This window comes from Corvus cornix, chromosome 13 (genome assembly GCF_000738735.6).
Source record: "Corvus cornix cornix isolate S_Up_H32 chromosome 13, ASM73873v5, whole genome shotgun sequence".
Taxonomy (NCBI): Eukaryota; Metazoa; Chordata; class Aves; order Passeriformes; family Corvidae; genus Corvus; species Corvus cornix.
The window spans coordinates 6,567,899-6,588,049 of record NC_046343.1 but is presented as its reverse complement, the minus strand read 5'-3'; the positions used below and the strand labels follow the sequence as shown (position 1 = coordinate 6,588,049).

The following is a 20,151-nucleotide window of genomic DNA, read 5'->3' as shown; positions in this document are numbered from 1 at the left end:
TTCTCTTATGGATTATTGGATTATCAGCTTTGGGTTTGTTAAACATTGTGTATGACTGAGTGCAGGAGTAATTGGCACACTAAATTTATGAATGACTGTTAATTAATAAACTTCTCTTACTGAAACTGAAATAGCAAAGCTATTTCTGGACTAGAAAAACTGGTGGATTTTTGGCCTCTAATAAATTGAACACATAGCACAAAGCGGGAGAGGAAAAAAGAAAAACATTGCGTAGAGTCAGTTCTGAGCAGGAATTACCGATTGTTTTTCTGTTTGGGTTTTTTGTTTTTGTATTTCAAAAATGATTGCAGTATATAAACCAATTTGATGTCATCCTTTCCCTGTAATTGAATTAAAGAATTTTCAAATATTCTTAAATGTTGATTTTGGGAAAATTAAAGTTCCAGAAATACCTTTTGGGTGCAATATGATGTAAACCCACATACGTCTGTGTATAATTTATAGCATTACAAACCTTTGCATTAGAATCTGAGGTGACTGGTTTACTGGGGGTTTGAATGCCCAGGACTGTGACTGATGTGCTGGGAACCTGTCAGTGCTCACATGTGTCATGTGAAGCACAGGTGTGAGCAGGATCTGCAGGACGAGTGTGCATCAATTTCAGTGTTCAGGCACTTCAGAGGAGACCTGGACAGATGCTTCAGCACCAGGGCCATAGCAAATGCAAGCCTGGAAATACTTTATTTCTGTTATTTGATTTTCCTTTTGCTTTCTGGTGCTTGTGTTGTTTAGCCCTGTTTGTTTTTAGGTTGTTTTTTTTTTTTTTTTTTTTTTTTAACCCAATGCTTCCCTGCTCTTTAACTAAGAGTTTATTGCACATCCATTTGCTCCCTTTCAGCCCCCTCCGCTGTGTCATGCAGGGTTGCAATACACTTGTGACTAAGATGAGAAAGGATGGCTCTGAAGTGCTGGTTGTTGGGCACTGCTTCTCAGAGATTGGTGATTTTAGTTGTTTCTAGAACTCATTTTTTGATTTACCTAACAAACATTTACTGCTTTGAATTCATCTTGCTGTTTCCGAATTTCTGTGGAATTACAGAAAAAAGTGGGGATATTCCAATTTTTATGCCTAGAAAGACTTTTGTGTTCAAAAGGAAAGAGAATGCTCACTCAAAGTCTGGCCAGTATCAGCAGGTCTGCTACTGTGCTTTGAAACAATAAGTGTTATGCCAGTGATTTTATGCAGATAACGGCTGTGTTTTCACATTAAACTACAAGATGAGACTTTGGCAAAACACAGAAGCAAGAGCCATGCAACTGAAATGAAGGCTGAGACTGATGAGCAAGTTCAGGTTGTGAAACAGGGCTTTTTTCCTCCAATTGCCTGTATCTCGTATCTCTCACTTGCTACAACAAGCTGCATTTTTCATTGAAATATAGAAGCTTCTACCTTCCAATATTTTTTTGTCCATTCAATAAAAGCACTGCAAGGGTAGATGGGCAAGGAACAATTCTTTAAGGCTAAAGCTGTTCCTTCTGCCTTAGCCTCAATGAGAAACTGAACACATCTAAACCGGAGTCAAAATACAGCTGGGTGATAATGAGCACAATCGGAAGAAGCTCCCCCCCACCCCCTGTGGCTTTCTTTTAGATTCTGCAAAGAAAGGATCTTCAAAACAACATGAAAGGAAAAAAAAAAAAGTTGGGACAGAAGGAGGTAATTCTTTGCTTTCAGTGATTTTAAACACAGCCAGCTGAGGATAGAGAGCGAGCCCTCAGAGGCAGACAGCGAAAGCATCCCACGGAACTCACCTGCAGTCTGAGGATGGGGAGGGGGCGAGGTGGGAATATTTACCCGGGCAAATTCAAGTGCAGCATTGCCAGCCGCCACTAGCTGTCACTTTGCAAGCAGCCGGGGTCGGTGTTGGTGTTTTCAGCACTGCGGTTAGCGAGATTGCGGTGCTAATTAAACGGAGTAACTCCCAGAGCCTCGGACCGTCCCGAGCCCGGGGCTGTGCGAGCGCCAGCCCGGGGCACCGAGGGGAGGCGAAAGGGCAGCTCGGGGCAGGGGCCCGCCGCCGTGCCCAGGGGCTGTGCCCCGAGCTGCGCTGGGCACGGCGCTCAGCCCGGCCGCGCTCCTCCCGTAAAGCCGAGCCTTACCTGAAGAACACGATCGTCTCCCACACGTACACTCCGAGCGCGTTGACGTTGCACATTTTTCCAGCTCTCGCTGTTTTGTTGTGGTTTTTTTTTTTTTTTTTTTTTTTTTTTTTTTGTACTCCGTGAGGGGTGGGCCGGTGGGGTTGGCCAATAAAGTAACCGGGCACTTGGGGAGAAGCGGTGGGGGAAGCGAAACACCCCTGGCGCGGGCGGGCGGCTCCGCTCAGCACCGCGGCCAGCGGCGGGCGGGCGGCCGCGCTCAGCACCCGGACAGCGCCCGGTGCGCGCCCGCTCAGCACCGCGGACAGCGGCGGCTCCGCTCCGCCGCTGCCTCGGCTCGTCCCTCCTCCGCCGGTGCCCCCGCCACCGCCACTGCAGTGCTGCTCGGGGCCGGAGCTCCGGGCTGCCCGCACGGAAGCCTCCCTTCAGCGGGATGCCGCTCCGGACATCAGGCTGGCGACAGGGGCGGACGCAGCGGGTGTAGGTTTGCCATCGGGGTGCTGGGGGTGAGATGGGAGAGGGGGACGACGACCCTCAACAACCCAGGGTTTAATCTCCGCTGCTGGCCGGGGTGTCTTCCTAATTACATCCACAGGAATTTGTCAGTGTGGAGCCGTGCTGCAGTCCCGGTTGTGTCTCTTTCCTGCCCGCCGTTTGGCTGCTGTTGATTCCTGCTTCCTGGGCTATTTTCCTCCCGAATAAGTTATTGCTGCTGTAGGGAAGGTGTCCCATTGCTCAGGGCTAGAGCGGAGGGGAGCGAAGGGGAAGTTTCTTGGGAAGCACTTCCATTGTGCTCGGAAAGAAAGTGGCTCAGTGTCCTCCTAAGGCATCTCATCTCCCCTCTGCCCTCTCTCCCCTGCTAGGACTCGCCAGATCTTGGGAGTTTCTTGCTGCATTAATTTACTAAACTAAAAAAAAAAAAAAAAAAAGAGAGAGAGAGAAAAAAAGGAGGGGGAGGTGGAGAGAGGGAAGGCAGAGGGGAGGGGGTAACTCAGCCTTTCCACCATCCCAAGGCCCTCCTCTTAGCTGTGCTCATTGGTCTCAGGGCTGAAAAAACTACTCTAAGACGTGGTTGGATAAACGCATGTTGTTCAGCAGAGGCCGTTAACCTTTAAAGCGCTGATACGTTTTGGTTTATTTCAATTTTTTTAACTCAAATTGCTGTCTTTTTAAGAAGTCTCTGAAATCGTCTCCCTTGACAGGGCAAGCGAAACATGCCTTAAATCTGCATCTCGTGGAAGATCTGCTTGGCTGGCAGCTGCTATGTGTTGCTGTTGGCTTTTAAGGAACATCTCTGTGTTGTGGTTTTTTGTTGTTTAGCTTTGTTTTATTATTTTTTCCTTTTTCTATTTGTTTTATTTGATTGGGTTTTTTTGTCTTTTGCATTCCGTTTTTCAAAGAGCTTTGGCAAACACCAGGGCCATCAAGGCCAGGGCAGGTAAGGAGCATTCAGTGGTTTTTATCACAGCTCCAGCTGTGCTTGCAGGGTGCTGAGCTGGTGGTTGGGGTGGGGAGGATTGGGCTCCTTGGTCACTTTGTCAGCATGTCACTCAATTCGGCTTCTCATCAACTTCTGAGAATTGAAAAACTTAGCCCTCCTAAATAATCCAGATTTTTTTTTCCCTTCTCTATTGTCCCGGTGTAATGGGATTATTCTTCTTTAAGTTCTGTTTTGTTTACTTGTCCTGTGCTTTGCAAAACTCCCCACGGCAAAGATTTACTTTTAACCCCTGTTTAGCTGTCTTTAATCTGTTCAAGGACTCCTCCTATCCCACGTTGAAGGGTGGAGGAGGACTGCTTTCTCCACCACTACTGTAGCCCCTCTAGGCTAGGAAATAACTAAGTTTTTCTTCTCCCTTTGGGTTGCATCTCAAAGCACCTTACTGCCATACTAAAATTCACCTGATGTTCTCGATCTCCTGCTTTCTTTTTCTGCTTTGCTTTAAAGCAGTGTGTTTACTTAGTGAAGCAGACAAAGAAATATCCTTTGGGTTACCATTCAAAAGAAAAGAAAGACCTGCTTGGCTTCTAGCCACTGGTACAGTGGGAATTTAATCGGATTTACTCTAGCTCCTGGGTCTCGGTGTCTGGGTAGATTAATAACAGGCTCTGATTTCAACTCACGGAGATTCCTGGGGACGTGATTCCATGCAGCATTCCCTGCCTGCTGCTTGCTGGCTCCTCGGTGTACCTTCTCTCCTGATGTTTATCCCCACAAGGATGAGCCTCAGTCACTGTGCTTTTCCAGCCTCCTGTGTGCTGACAGACCAGAGGAGGAGCTCCAGACTGAGAGTGTTAACAGGACCCACACAGCAGGAAAGAAATGGTCTTTCCCTGACTTTTTACTGGGAAGCAGTACAAAGTGCAGGAAGCAGAACCATCTCTTGGCATCTGTGGGTTAAGTGTAGGGGCCGTCAGCCTTCTTGTTCCCTTAGAAATGGAAATGGGCTCTGTAGGAGATACGAATGTCTCATGTGATATTTCCCCTGCTTGCAAGTTTGATCTTTATACCGAAGAAACCTGGACTTGTCTCCTCTTGTCCTCACTTGCTGCCCTTGCACTCCCTTGGGTTAGGGGAGCAGGGGGCTGTGCTTAAGATCAAAAAAGCAGATAAACCTGTGTGTATATAGGAAAAAGAGTCTTCTCGTTTGTTACTGCTGAAAGGTCTCAAAACTGCTTTTCCCAGCGAAAGAACTTCTCTGCATTGCTGTCATCTTTCCTAGTGGTGATGGTGACCAGGGGGCCCAAGGACTCTTCTGCTGATATTCAAATATTTCTTCCTACTGGAGAGGAACAGGAGCATTATTTGCTTTAACATCTGGGGAAATGGAGGCAAAGGCAGGTTTCAAGAGAGATTTGGAGCAGGTCTAGGCATCAAGATGATTTAGACCAGGGATTAAAACCAAAATAAGTGTGAGGTTAAAGGATATGAAAATAAATGTGAGGTTAAAGGATATGAGTTTTGCATGTCTTATCAGGAGGACCCCAAATGTACCCACATATTCTGCTTTATACTTTTGTCTATGCTGTCCTGTCTCCCTCTTAATTGCTTGGTACAGTGCCCTGTAGGTGCTACATGAGCATGTCTTGGTCAGGCCTTGGTCAGGATGATTTCAGGTCCTTGGAATTCGCATCCTCTGATTTAACCCAGGTGATTCCAGAAACAGCCTCACTGACACCCATCGGTAATTTCTGTGTTCTGTAGCTCCCGATGTTCTCTCATCTGTAGATATCCATGATGAAGTTTCCCACGTTCGTTCTGTACCATGCCAGATATTTAGATTTTCTTTTGTTCTCCAAGAAGTTGAGGGCAGATAAACTGGAAATAGGTCTGGAGATTGAACAATGTCTGGATGTCAATTTTATCACTGTTACTTTAAGTCACCCTTGTCATCAGGTACTTCTCTCCCTTGGTCTGTCCTGGCTTGCTCTTAGATCGGGTTTTAGCTTTCTGCTTGGTTTTGCTGCAGTGGTTTGTGATTTATTTTTTTAGGGGAAAGGTTCCCTTGCCAGGTCGGCTGTTTTTCAAGCAGAGTCCAAATGGTTTTGAAAGGCATTTGTCTTTCTCTGGTGGCACTTGTACAAATTACAGAGTTGAAGATAACTTATCATGATGTCAAATGAGCCTCTTAAAATTAGAATTACCTGCTGTGTGTTCATCTTGTTCTTGTTTTTAGTTTCAAAGTAGACGAATCTTGTAAAACTCGCCTGTAGGTGAAATTGTCTGGGAAGATTCTTTGTCATCTTCTCTCTGGGCTGTGAGTGATGGATTGTCTTCAATATACCACAAAGATAATGGTTTTAATTTGTTTTTCAGCACTGAACTAGAACTTGAGATCATCTGCAGGGAAGGGTGTGCATGAGGACTGATAAAAGTCAGGGAGGAATATCTGTTTCTCCAATTTCCTTTATGTGGTTCCTCTCTGATCCTTTCCCTTTGAACAATGCACATGAAATTCTTCTCTGTGAAGAAAACTATTCTTCCTGGTAGGCTGTGGCTTCATTTTGTTTTTGATAGTTGATAGAATTGCTTAAAAACAAGGAGAACATGGAAGGCCTTGGAAATCACTCTGTACTGAGGTGAATATGCTCTCTTTGCTGAGAATTAACCTAAAGATTCATTCACAACTGCAAGTTGATTTCATTCCTGATCTGTTTTCCATCTCTGGATTTCATAGCAGGTAGAGTAGTTTCTAGTTTCTTTTGCTTGCCTTTTTAAAATTCAAAAGCTGGTAATAAATTCATCATGGTGATAAACTCCTTCAGGCTGACCATAGGCTGCCTTCTTTTCCCAGATAAATGACAGGATTTTTGGTGAAGAGGTGGCCTGCACAGCAGTGAAGTACACTCAGCATTATCTTGGGAATACTAAATCCATTATTGTCAGTTTGTTCTTTGGAGAATAGCTAATGAGGAAACAGAGCCCCAAGAACTTGAATTGTGCTTCCCAAGGCGGAGATTCAAATTGCTACAGCAGCACTACTTGCCTTTTTGACACTGAACATATGAAAAACAAATTTTAAATTAGAGTTAAGTTCACAGAATTTTACAAAGGGTTCCATCAAGTAATTTCCTATTCAGCTGATTTCCATGTCAAGTAAGATATTTCTATGCAAGATGGTTCAAGTAAATACAATTTTCTTAGAAACTTGAGAACCTGGGATTCTTTTTTTTTCTGAAGAAAATAATTGCTGGTAAAATAACACCATAGAGTGTTTCTGGAATAATTTATAAAGTGTTTAGTCAAGATTCTTTACTTAAAAGATGTACAGATGAAAGAATTCACTGGAACTAACATAAAGGTCCGTCTTCCACTACTTTTGGAGATATCCAGTCTAAAATTATTTAAAAAATTGAACTCTGATGAAAAGTTTGATAAATTCTCTTTTGCTATGCATTGACTCTTTGGAAAACCAGCACTGGAGTGTCTTGCATATGAATTCAGCAGAACTTGCAGCCTAAGGTTGGAAGGCTTTGAGTGATGGAGGTGAAGGATTTGTGGAGTAGGTGATTGATATTTTTGACTGAAATTCAGAACAAATATCACTGTTGATGGTCTATTACTCCACATATTTTAAAAATTACAGGTCTAACTGTATTTGAGGTTTAGCCCTACAACTTCCTCTGCAGACAGAGCAGTTCCATGGATTGTCCTTGACCTTCCCACTCCTGGGCAGTTTATTTCTAGACACAGAGAGCAGGAACTGATTTCTCATCTCTGGAAACATGGGCCCTGTGAGCCTGGTGATATCCTGTGATCACAGACTCATTGGAAGGGGAGTGGAGCCCTGGGCTCATGACACACTAAAAGTTTGCAGGAGGCCAAGTGAAGATCTTGCTGAGTGCAACATGATCCAAACGTGTGTTTGCCCTCCTATGATCCAGGTGAAGGCAGTAATCCCTGAGGAAGAGGAAATAAAGAAGAATGGATGGTTGTTTCCCCCCAGGAGTGCTGAGTTATTAATAAATTTCCATGTCTCATATGTCACATAATGACACTTGAGCTGTGAGCAGTCTTGCTGGGCATCACAGGCTTGTCACGGTTATGATTTATGTAGTGTCTTGTAGTAAGAAAGCAGCATGGATCTCGTAGCCCTACAAAAATCACACTGCTAGAATCACTGTGCAGTGCTAAAATAAAATTATACTCCCACTAGAAGCTTGATTTGAATGTCTTAGGTTAATTGTTTCTGACCCGTACAGAATAATTACCAGGCAATTCCAGACAATTCAGAAGCACTATTTCTTTCCGTGATCTTGACCAATAAAACTTTTTTGGTTACATTGCTGTGTGAATGAAAAAGAAGCCAAAGTTACTTTTACAGCCAATCTTGCCAGAACTTATTGGGTGTTGAGCATCTGCAGTTTTTGGAAATATTCTCTTGGCTTTTAGAGTTGTGAAACCCATTGCTCTTGCCTTAGCTGCCCTCAAGTGCTGTAGGAAATTGAACTTTTCTACCCTTTATCTTGCTCTTAAATTAAAGAAACCCTCTGTTTATTTTGATGTGAGCAGGCACCAGGTTTTGCAGAGGTATAGAAGAACACAGGGCAGACCTAGAGCTATTCACATTACCCTCTTCATTCCTGTTGTCTTGGAATAAAACCAAGCAAAACAACAATCAATCAATAAAAAAACCCCCACACCTCTCAAAAAACCCCAAACCAAAACCCAACCCAAAACCAAACCAAAAAGACATAGGGAAGAGAAAGATGGGAAATAAATAGAAACAAATACATTAAATATTTTCATTGTTTCACTTGTCTTGTGAATTCTATAGAGTGTATGTGGGAAATGCCAAGAAGTGGAACCCTTTGGAGGAAAAGTTTGACTGCAAAGGACAGGCTTGGAAAGGAAATTGAGAGACAACAGCCAGTGATGCTGGAGAGGCCCCTCAGTGTCCAAGTGCTTAGATAGTGGAGCATCCTCTTACATGCCCCAATTCACTCACAGGACCAAGCAGCAAAATTTATCTTCTGGAGTGAAAGAAACAATCTGCATATTTTTGATTATTATTAGTAGTATTTTTCAAGCTTTTGGCAATAGAAATATTTGCATGTGAGATATCTAAAGGATAAAAAGAAGCCTTGTAGGATCCCTCCTCTTTTAAACATTGCAAAGGGTTTGATCCTCCATCCATTTTAATGAAGCCTTTTGGCTTTGAGGGAGAGGTATGGGACTGCTCTTGTTAAGGATCTCAGATGAGAGGGTGGGTTTTGCATTTTGTTAGGAAAAGACAGAGCTTTTCACCCATCTGAGGTGCCTTCAGGCTTGATAGCACTACTGAGATGTCATGTATCAGTAGGCACTTCCCTCTGGCAGAATGTGTTTCTTCCTTCAGTATCACGGTGCTCTTGATTTGTCCAAGTCAGTTATTTTACTCATGTGGAGTGGCAGCTCTGGCTGCTTCATTGCCATCCAAAGCAATCCTGCCATCCCTAGTGGGGTAAGCAGGGATTTGGAGAGGTCATTAGGCAAAGGATTTTTACCCAGCTGTATTTTATTTTATTGTTTAAAACTGTGGCCCTGTGGACTTGCAGAAATTTCCCTGAGCATCACTCAGTTGAGCTACTTGCTTGGTCTTCATAAAAACATCTCGTTTTTGCTCCTGTACTTCAGGCAGAGAGAGCTGATGTAGGGCTGGGTCAGTAAGGACACTTCTGCATTAGGTTTACTGGTAACTGTTTCTGAAAGTGCTCGAGGGAGGTGAAAGGTGCCATTTGAAAATCTCAGCTGGGCTGTGTGAGTTGAGATGCTGACCTCACCTAAAATCCTTGCCTCGGGTGCGGCACCTCATGCCTCAGGTGAAAGAGAACAGAGAATTTAGCACATTTGCTAAGTTGCTTGCTATTGCCTTGGGCTATGTATTTCTTTGCAGCTCGATGAGCTAAACCCTGTGACAGGTACGGGGCCTCTTCCATGCCCTCCCTCAGCCCAGTGTTTGCCCAGGGCTTGGACAAAATTCCCCCCATGCCACCCCCAGGGGGGTTGCAAAGTTTGTTCAGTGAGCTCTGAGTCCAACATTTTGTCTGATACAACTGATTACCAGCTGGAGAAGGCGATTAGCTTGGGCCACTCATTGGGTTCAGCGAAGGGAATTTGGCAGCTCTTAGTGCTGACTTATCCTCTGCCAAATGTGAATGGAGGGAATGCTCCTCTGTGAGGCCTTCACAAGCTCTGCTTGGTCATAGCACTTGGTAAAGCTCCTCCTCGAAATGACTGCCACCATTAGTGAATGGAATGCCTTGATTTTCCAAAGATGTTAATGATCAACGTCCTTCCTCTTGCACAGTGAGAATTCTTACGGGTGTATGTTGGAGAATCTTAGATCACAATTCTTTTTGCTCTAGCTGCAAGATTGCTTTTTCTGCCAGAGCCAAAATTCTCTTCCCTCTTCAAAATATTTAAATTGTGATAGGTTCTAATGACTCTCCAGGCCGACAGCTTCTGTGTCTGCAGTTCAGCTGACACAAAACCAAGGTGCTACTGCTTGCAAGTTTTGCAGCATTGCTCTGTTGCTGCCTTTACGTGCTGTGTGCTGGCAAAGCCCAACCTTGCAAAGCCTTTGCAAATCCCTGCAAGCATCAGTGGCCTGTATTTATTGAAAGGAATGGAAGCAAAAAACTCAGGATGTAAGCAGAATGGAATTTTTTTTTTTTTTTGTAAAAATACACTAGCTCTGATATTTTTTTTTCTCCCCAAGCATCAATAAAATTTTTTATAGCAAGAAGCTGAGTGTTACCATGCATTTTTCCTTTGGACAAATCAAAGAAAAGAATCTCCAGCCTGTTCATCATGCTGCACCACGTTGGCATTTTTGTCTTCTATAGCTTTCCCTCCCCATGAAAACAGTTCTCTACCAAGGCAATTGAACTGAACAGAAGTGATTTATGTAGTCTGTGCAAAGAGAAAAGGCTTTGTTAGGTTTCAGGGAAGACATGGAAACACTGGGGGTGAGAAACAGCTTGGCTGAGACATGGGAATCACAATCCTCTCATTAAATCTCCATGCCTATGACCAGACTTGGCCTCACTTTGCATTTGCTGCCTGATTACCGAGTCTATGAAGCTGCCGTCTGGAAACAAAAAGCAGTAAATCAAATCAATGGGCAGCTTTCAAAGGGGACTGGAGGGGCCTGTGCTGCCGTGTTCTCCTTTGGCTCATTGTCTGAATGTGGCAGACACCAAAACCTGCCCCTGCACATTTCTGCTTGCATGTGGAAGTGCAAATAGAACTCAACTTTTAACTCTTCATGTCATGCTGTCATGGTCTAGGAGAGACTTTTCCTCATGGAAATAAATCTTCCCTTCTCCTCCCAGATGACTGATCCATGGGAAAAACAGTCCCTTCAGCTGGTAGAGAATTTTATTTTGACTTTGTGGGCTGGGATAGGGAGAGTAAAGGAGGGAGTAGCCTTGGTTTGAAGCAGTTTAATTCAATATTAGGGAGAAACAGAAATTTGGAGGCAATTACCTGACTCCTGTGTGGACAAAAACACTGGAGATACTTCTGGTATTGCACTCTTTGTACTCATAGTATTTTAAGTGGAAGAACTCTGCCAAAGAGCCAGAGCTTGGTTACTGAACTAAATTTTGGAGAGCTTTATTGCATAGGCATGAGCTATTCTGATGTACTTCTCTTGGTATTTGAGAGGTGGCTGAGTTGTCTGTGAAGGAATCACCAAAATATTATAACATACATATATATATATATATACATACATATAAAACCCACCTACATTTGCATATATATATATATGCATATATATATATATATACACACACAGACACGTAGACACGTGGTTTTTTGTACCTCCAAGCTATTCTCTGAGACTCACAGGCAAAGTACCTTCATGTCTGAGCTGTGCCACACGTCCTGTCTCAAGGATATTCATACTTATTCCCAGGAATATCAGAGAATTTCCGAAGTCTCTTTCTCCCACATAAAAGGGACAACCATCTCTTTAGGAAAACTTCATGGTTCCTGGGCTTTTAAACAGGAAAATACTCCTGTTCTAAAGTCTGTGAATTGAAGCTGTGTCCAACTTGTTGAATTCCTCTGGGCAACTCTTTGGATAAAGAACTGACCTTGAGATTTGAAGCACTTCAGGGCTTCCAGAGGTGACCTGCCAGAGTAATTACTTTATCCCAAATTCAAATAGTCTCCAGATCCTGGAGCTGGGCTACTTCTCATTTAGCTGATGTTCCTCAAAAATCTAGGGAAGCCTGGAAAAGTCTCTTGCAAGTCTCAGCATTCAAAAAAGCTCCAAAATCTTGGATATGAGAACTTGAAGACAGTGTAGATTTCATCTGGCTTAGTCTTTGCTCTCCCAAGGATGTGCTCAAGAAGTTGTCCAGTCACAGGGGAGCAGAAAGTTCTGAGAACTTCTATGGGCTTATGGGAAATGAGGCTTTCCAACGACCCACAGCTTGGCTGAGGTTGGACAGGTCTCACTGGAAGTGTAAGAGAAACATCTCGCAGCCCTCTGGATCTAACTCTTCACTCAGAATTGCTGGGAACAGGTTAGCGCCTATATAAATTATAGAGAACATGCTTTTTTTTAACACTGGCAAAATGCCATCTTTTCCTCAGAAAGTCTGCACTATTTTGGTGGAAGGCTGAGGAGGAATCCAGTATGAAATTGCCATAACAGAAGGTGGACAAAGTACTAAATGAAACAGGGTGTTACAGTGGACTTTGGGAATCTGACATGTAGGCTCTGCTCCTGGCACTGGGTGGTGTGATGTATTTATTGTCTAATAAATTCCAGTTAACGTTACACCAGCTATCCACAGAGGGTGTGCCTATACTCCTGGATAAAACCTGGGACCTCTGGGACCTTGTCTGTTAAACAGTTTGTTGGCCCAGTAAACTGGCTCACGTGGCAGTGCTGGATGTTAGAAATCAATACAGCTGCTCTTGCCTTGTCCTAGCACAGGAAGGGAAAGCTCCAGGGACTGATTAAGTTCTCTTTGCTGAAAAAGCTGCTGCATCCTGAAACATTTTAAATAAATGCCATGCGTCTACAGGTAGTTCTGCATTTAATTCAGATTTTGTAAGTGGTTTGTTGTACACTAAATAAGTGAAACTTGATTATAAATAGCTTATTCACTGTAAACACACATCTTATTTAATGGATTGTACATCTCATCGTGCTACTGTTTCTTAATTAGTACAGTGAGCTGTCATAGTGAATTGTCTTTGGCCAGGCTTTCGTGGTGCTGTTGTGACTAAATTCAGTTATCCATTTACCATCACAGCCCCAGAAACAGTCATTTACTTATGAAATGTTTTAATGAGCTGGATAGCATTCTTGGTCCTTTTCACTTGGCTTGACAGGCTCAAAGATGTTTTACTTCATGTCCAAAGCCCTCAGTGGCATCAGCTGGCCAGACTGCCCTGTGGGGCTGGTGCTCTGAGGAAGGAGAAGCTCAGCTGTCTCTGGGAAAGGCACAAGTGAGGTGCATGTGGAGAGTGTTTGACAGATTGCCAGATTTGTAGGAGCCCAAAGACTCTGAACACCTCTTGCTCTTTTGGGCTTGTGTTAATGAGGAGTCAGAGCGAGGGCTTGGAGAAGTTTGGCTGTGGTGGTGGCCGGGTTTGTGTGTGGTGCTGTGAGTGTGGTACTTCTGCCAGCCCTGGTGATGGTGAGTGCAAGTGACACATGTCTGATGAGTCAGGTCTGTCCCTATGTGCCCCTTAAGGATTCAGGACTAAAATATCACTGAAAACCCATTTGGGAAGGGAACTAGAGCTGCCTCAGGGCCGACATGTGTGTTTCTTTCCATGTTTTGTTCCCAGAACCAAACTGGAAGGGTCATGCAATTGGGAATGTGCCAACACCTCACACTTACATGTCTGTGTAAGTCTATGTCTGCTATTTTATGTGCCTGTGTTTCTCTCTGAGCAACAACAACCCCCTTCCCCAAAGAAATCAAGGGAGAGTCTGTTGGTTTATGCTGCCCTGTAAATGATTTAGGTGAAACTTTATGCACACAACTTGTGTGGTTACCAATTACCATTCCCAGAGGAGGAGCAGAAGGAGGGAGAAAAGGGGAACTTGCCTCGTCGGTATGATGGGAGTTAATAATCAGTTTAATTCACAGTCTCCAGCTCTTCAAAGGAGTTGCTAATAAGTGTTTGTCTTCTCTTTTCCTCCCACTCCTTTCCCCTTAGGAGCTAGTGAGAGACATAGCACTGATCACAGAAGGAAAATTGTAAAGGAGAGAAGAAATCCCCAGTGGAAACTCTTTAATGTGCCTCTGGAAAGGCCAATTTGTGTTAATAGACAAAACTGTAACGTTTAATATTAATTATAGGGATTGGGGGAGGAGCATGTGAAGGATGGAGGCAGAGAACAGACTGGAGGGGAGGAAAGATCCCATTGCAACAGTTTGTTGCTGCAGCAGGAAACAGAGCAGCCAGATGAGCTCTGTTTTTTCCATCAGTGAGGGAAGGTTTGTCTGTACCAACTACCAGCTGAATTCTGCTACCAGCAAAGAAGCTTCACGTGTTGCAGACAGACCCAGGTCCTGTGTCTATCCCAGACGCACTCGTTGGACATTGCTGAGTTCAGGCAGGGCGTGTAAAAGATGAGGAAAAGTGTGTGGATTGGATTTCATGGCACAGAAATCCTGTTCACTTGGGCTCTAGAGTACCCCCCAACACCTACAACCTTGCCAAGGACAGGGACTTTCCCCCTCTCTGAGGAGTCCCCCTCCAAAATTTATAACTGGGAATTATGGGCAGAGAGCAAAGGCGGAGGAACGTTCTGAGGGCAGCAGTGACTTGTCTTGCATGCCTGAATTAATGCAGCCCTATCAGTTTCAGCTCTTGCTTCTGCTGCTCATCTGAGCACTGCATTTGGCTCCCATTTCTTCCCTCCAAAGCGTGATAAAAAGGCGATAGGAGATTTAATTTCCAGAAAGGGACACCCAGGCAGGCAGCAGGATGCCAGCTGTTGGGTAGATTAATGTGGGAAGTTTTCTTATCAGATGTTTAGAGTCTCCGTTACAGATAAGCAATGTCTCTTAAAAAATAAAAATACATATAAATGCTCCTTTGCCGATGAAGCATCTTGGTGATGTTTCTTTACAAGCAGGATGAACATGAGCTGGATTTCATCTGACCTTTAAATTACCTCTATTTTATCAGTTCCATTTCATCAGCAGCTCTTTAGAGAATGAGCCCCTACTTGGAATTAATAGATTCCTTCTTTGCAGAAAGCTGACACAGGCCTGTGAATAGCCCAGCCAGAGTGTGGTGTTCCAGAGGAGATCACATCTGGAGAGAGGAGCACACTGACACATGGGAAGGGTGCTTGGTAGGGTTGTCTTTGCCTTGATAAGCTCATGTTCCTTATAGGAGAAAGTTCATCACAGGCAAAAAGTGACAGTGGCATAAAATCCTAATTCCATTTTCTCTCTGTTCTGCCAGACCTGTGGGGGCAGAAGACAGATTATCTCCTTAACATCCAAGAATCAAAGAAAATAACTTCTGTAATTCTGGAGATAGAAATCAAGTTACTGGGTGTGTGAAGGGGTTGGATTGGGGGATGGTTAGGGGATGATACTGGGGATTTTTTTGGTTTCTGTGGTGCCTAGTGCTGACTGACTTTTGTTACACCTTCCCGAGGCTGACCTTCTCAGCAAAGGCCACCAGCCAAGGGCAGCTCTTGCAGTGGAGTGGTTTCCTGGGGAGGAGCACAGGGTATGCTGGGCCTCCATCCCTCTCACATCTTGGTCTGCCTCTTGCTGGCACCATCTATGGGACAGAAACAGACCTCAGAAAACACAGAGGATTTCCCATTCCCCTCATACAGCTGCTCATATCCAAGCCATCGTGGTAAAGGCAGTTTTAATTTCACAGACAGATTGTGTCCAGGGGTAAAATGATGCAGAGAAGCTCACAAAGCTCAAACCTGCTTTTCTGGCCACAGAGGAGCTGGGGGTACGTTCTGTGCTTGTGGTGGTGCTAAACTTCAGCAGTTTGCTAAGGGACAGGTCCCGGGACCTGTAGGATACAAAAAGGATGTGAGAGGCAGGTATGAGTTTCCAGCAAAAGGTTGTTTCATATTTAGCTGAATTCTTCTTCTGAGTGACCTTTTGGGGTGTGATCAATCTCTGGGCTATGCATGCAGAGATGGGTTTTGTTGTCTAGACTGTGCATTGTCATATCAGTTTCTGGCAGTCTCATCTGCATACAAGTTAAACATTCTTTTTCACAGTTGTACTATTAGAAAACTCCAGAGTGAATCATGGTCATAATGTCCTGTATTGTCTTCCATAGTCATTTTCAGGTTGATCCATACAGGATGTCACCTCTCTGATTGTTCTTCCCTCCCTGCATCACCTTTAGGGCTGCTTCAAACAAAGACACTCCTGCATTTGGTGAGGAAGACGGAATTTTATGATGGAGAAATAGGCTGTTGATAGTAGTTAATCTCCTTGTTTAAAGAAAAAAGACCCATTTCATCTCCTAATTTAATGATAAATTGCAGTGATTCATCAGGGAAGGAGGGTTTATTAATAGAGAGGATAATAAATGGGCTGCAGAGAGATATGGAAAAATAGTTTTGTCAAATAAGGGACTTAGGGGGAAAAAATACAGAGCATGAAGATAGAAATGGAATCTTCAGAATCATTGGTACCTCTCTGTACCTCACACATCACCTCAAGGACCTTCCCTCCTTGTCTCAGACTTGCTGCTTTAGGTTAAACTAAGACTCTAAATGACCCAGAAATGGGAATACCTACAGACCTGTAGGTATCCAGATCCAGAACAGGCATGAAAATATTCTAGGAATATTCTGAGGGGAACTGGAGCTGTCTATGAATTTGGGTTGAACTCAGGGAATTGTTTCTGACACAACTTCCAACTGTAAGATGAAAAATACAAAATACTTTTTTTTTTTTTTTTTTGATAGAAAATGGGTTTTGGAATTCCAGGGTTTGGTATTCACTTTGCAGAGACACTGTAGGCAAAGCCACCCATGTAGTGATTTCCCTTCAGTACCATGAGATGGGATTCTTCTTAGGTTTGGGTTAATAGTAACTAAAGTGTGACATCTGGCCCTGCAAATGCTGATTAAGTTTGCTGGGGACAAAAACTGGGGATGAGATTTTTCAAAAAGTCACAAAGTCCTTGTTAGGAAAGTTTGCTTAGGAGAGAAGTTCTTATCTCTCCAAATAGAGGGGAAAGTGAATCCCCATTTCCCTTTTCCTGGCAGGTCTTTTATTGAACAAGGGACAGGCAGAAGCTGTTGATCTTTTGAGAACAGCTATCCCTTCCTGTCCTTTGCTTCTCTCAGGGGAGACTGAGGTAGAACATATTTCCTGCAGGGCACTTGAAAGATTTCATTTGGACAGATAAATGAGAAGCTTTAAAGTTTTGTTTTGGTGAACAACAACAACAAAAAAAAGTGGCATTTGGATCAGATTTTTGTGGGGTTTTTTCCCATTTGGGCCAGCAGCCAAACTGGTTTTCCAGCATTCAGCTGCTTTCCAGGCCTCAGAGCTAGTTCTGACCAGGCAGGCTGGAATAGCCCAGCGTTTCTGCCTGCCACGCCTGTGAACTGGGTGATCCTCCTGATGCTCGTTAACAAACAGTTATTAATCATGCTTGCTTTCCACCTCCATTGAAAGAAGAAAAGGGTTGGGAGGTGCAATACTCGGCTTCTCTTTGCCTCGGAGGAGAGGAGAATATGGGTCAGGGAGAGGCATCACCTGCTGTGGCAGGGGATTGCTACCGATGTGTGTGGTGCTATTTAAGGAAAGAGATTAGAAGAGAGGAGGGAGAGGGAAAATCCCTCTATTAACAAACTCATTAGTGCCGGGAGAATTCAGACCAAATTGCTCTTCAGAAAAGCACTGTCTAGCTGGATTTATTATTCTCTGTAATTTGGGCCAAAACAGGATCGAGTGTGGTACAAGGAGGGCTGAGAGAGGAAACGTGGCCTGTTGAAAGCCAAGTATTTGTAATTACCCAAGTCGAGATGTGACATTTACACCAAGGAGAGAATAAGATCACAATACTATTTCCTCACCTAAAGAGCCTGTGCTGTGCTTGCAGGCTGTCTGTAGACCAGAAACACCGTGAGGGAGATGCTTTAAAGGGATTTGGGTGTGACAGATGAGAGGTGGCATGCCTGGACACGTTTGTATGCTGACACTTAGGTTGTACCTGGTGAGGTGCATATTTATCTTCCTTGGATTGTATGGACCCAGCAGCTCTGGGCACCATTCATAGGCTGGCAGAGGTCAGAGCTGGGCATCCTCAGTGCAAAAGAGCCTTGTGTGGAGGTGGTCCAAAGCCTCTGCTGTTGTTGGATATCACAAGGCTGTCCAGGGAGGATCTTCTCTGCCGGATTTGAGTTCTTAGTGCCCTGCAGTAACTGCCCTGGTGTGGAACAGCAGAGACAGGGGCAGAACTTCCCACCACACGGAACAGGAGTTCCAGCTTCATCTGCCCAGGCTGAGGAGTCCTGGCTGAGCTGCCAGCAAAGTTGTCCTTTGCAGGAAGTGTGGTGCAGAAGGGAGAAAAAAAGGGTTCCCCAGGGACACTGCCGCTTATTTGCCTGCCCAGGAGAGGCTCTGAAAGCACTAGTTGCAAAAGCTTTTGTCTGTGCCTCTTCAAACAGCAGCCTGAGGGGTTTCTTTGAAAGAGGTTTTTTGGTGTGCTTCTTTCAAGTGGCAGGAGATGTGTGCTTGAGCTGCAGGTGGCCAGCTCCGAGGCTGAGCAGTGTGTTTGCAGCGGCTGGCACTTCCAAACTCCCTGAGCAGAGAGGAAACATCAGAGAGATTTGAGGCTTCTCTGTGCCAGGATGTAGCCTGAACTTTGGAAACAGCACAAACACAAAATGTTTTCATTAAAAAAGAATAAGCATCTCTGTGGAGTTCCACAGCCGGCTTTAAAAGTGACCTTTTAATTTATTTAATATAAGTTATTGATCAGAGTATAATCATTTTAGTTTAAGTCTTCTTGAGTATAGCAGTGTATATCTAAAATGTATTTAAAGCAAATATAATAAAAACTTGATCTGGTGTCATTCCCCTACGCCTCCCTCGGTGTGCAGTTGTACTCTTCATCTTTCAAATCCAACTTACACTGTCTTTCTGTGGAACTTTCTAACCACCCCATGCAAGTTTACTTCCAACAAATTTGGATCTCCACACAGCCTCAGTCCCACAGCAGTCATGGGCAGGGCAGTTTGAAAGCTCTGCCAGCTCTCTCAGCTGATCTGAGATTGTTTTGAAATCCCCTGCAGAGCTCTGGTGCTTTCTGTTCCTTGGCTGATCCTACAGTAATTGTTCTGAGCCAGAAAAAGGTCCAGCTATGAAATGCTGGTCTCCAACAGTATCAGAAATGGATGCTTGTGAGACAGTTGGAAGAACAAGGCAAGGGTTTCCAGCAGTTTGCAGCTCAGCAGCGGCTTAAACCACACTTAATACCTTTGTCTTGATGGAACTTTTCTCCCCTGAACTTGTCCAGCTGCTTTCTGCATCCTGTATTTGGCATCCTGAACCTCCTGTGGCAAACAGTTCCATAGCTTAACGAAGTGCTGTGTGAAGCTTCTCTTCTGGCCTGCTTTGAAGCTGCCACTTGCTAGTCCATTTGATTTCCCTTTGAGTGCTGTGAGAGATGGTGAACAATTTCCCTTTTTACATTGCCGAAATGATAAATGTCATACTCCTGCTCAGCTCTCTCTTTTCTGCTCTGCTTAGTGCTTGGCTGCTCAGGTATTTCATAGAATGGTTTGGGTTGGAAGGGACCTTAAGGATCACCCAGTTCCAACCCCCCTGCCACAGACAGGAATGCCACCCACAAGATTAGGTTGCCCTGATGGAGTGGTTGGAGGGGATAGGGATAACTTCTGTCCAGGTGTCACACTGATCTGCATAGCGGGAAGGGAATATCTCTGTTCAGCAGGATGAAGAGTTGTCTCCTGACCCATTAAAGCTCAGCTTCCTGAGAAGTGCCAGACTCATTCAATCACTCATGACCAGAAAAGATCAAAGTTCTCATGCTGCTGTTCCTGGCATTGTGACCTCATTTGACACCATCAGTAGAGTTTTGTGGTCCTTTATGGTTAACGTAAATATCCATAAGACAACTCTGTTAGCTCTGGGTATTCCATTTGTACAGCTCCTGTTGCTGTCACAGCTGGATTCCTTCCACAGCAGTACCCTCACAGTCCCTTCCATCACTCACATCACTCAGAGGAGCCTCATGGGCCTGGCGCTGCACTAAGAGAGTGGCTGGTGACCCTAGAGGTGTGGTGGAGTTTGGCAGAAGCTGTCCTTTTCACAAAATGTCTTTCCAGGCCTTCTACTCCACTTCTTCAGGAGGATCAAGCCTCTCAAGGCCCAGCCTCGTAATTGGAAAATGCCTTTGACAGATCCATAAAGGTAAAGAAACTCTGTGGCAATAGGTATCTACTTAGCAGGGATATTAGTATGTACCTGGGCTCCCTCAGTGTTACTGAAGCACTGGATTTTCTCAGCAGATAAATGCTGGAATTTGTGCAAAATTCT

The 20,151-nt window shown here is 44.3% G+C and overlaps 1 protein-coding gene and 1 long non-coding RNA gene across 5 annotated transcripts in view; one reads left to right on the top strand and one right to left on the bottom strand.

Moving 5' to 3' along the window:
• Nucleotides 1-2,371, bottom strand: part of GLRA1 (glycine receptor alpha 1) — a 37,112-nt gene extending 34,741 nt beyond the window's left edge. For both annotated transcript variants that reach the window (XM_039559801.1, XM_039559802.1), the window contains exon 1: nt 2,122-2,371. In XM_039559801.1, the coding sequence (XP_039415735.1) occupies nt 2,122-2,177 (56 nt within the window). In that variant the 5' untranslated portion in view covers nt 2,178-2,371. The remainder of the gene's footprint in view (nt 1-2,121) is intronic.
• Nucleotides 2,372-3,195: 824 nt separating this feature from the next.
• Nucleotides 3,196-20,151, top strand: part of LOC120410742 — a 168,439-nt gene continuing 151,483 nt past the window's right edge. For all 3 annotated transcript variants that reach the window (XR_005603074.1, XR_005603075.1, XR_005603072.1), the window contains exon 1: nt 3,196-3,559. This is a non-coding gene — a long non-coding RNA (uncharacterized LOC120410742). The remainder of the gene's footprint in view (nt 3,560-20,151) is intronic.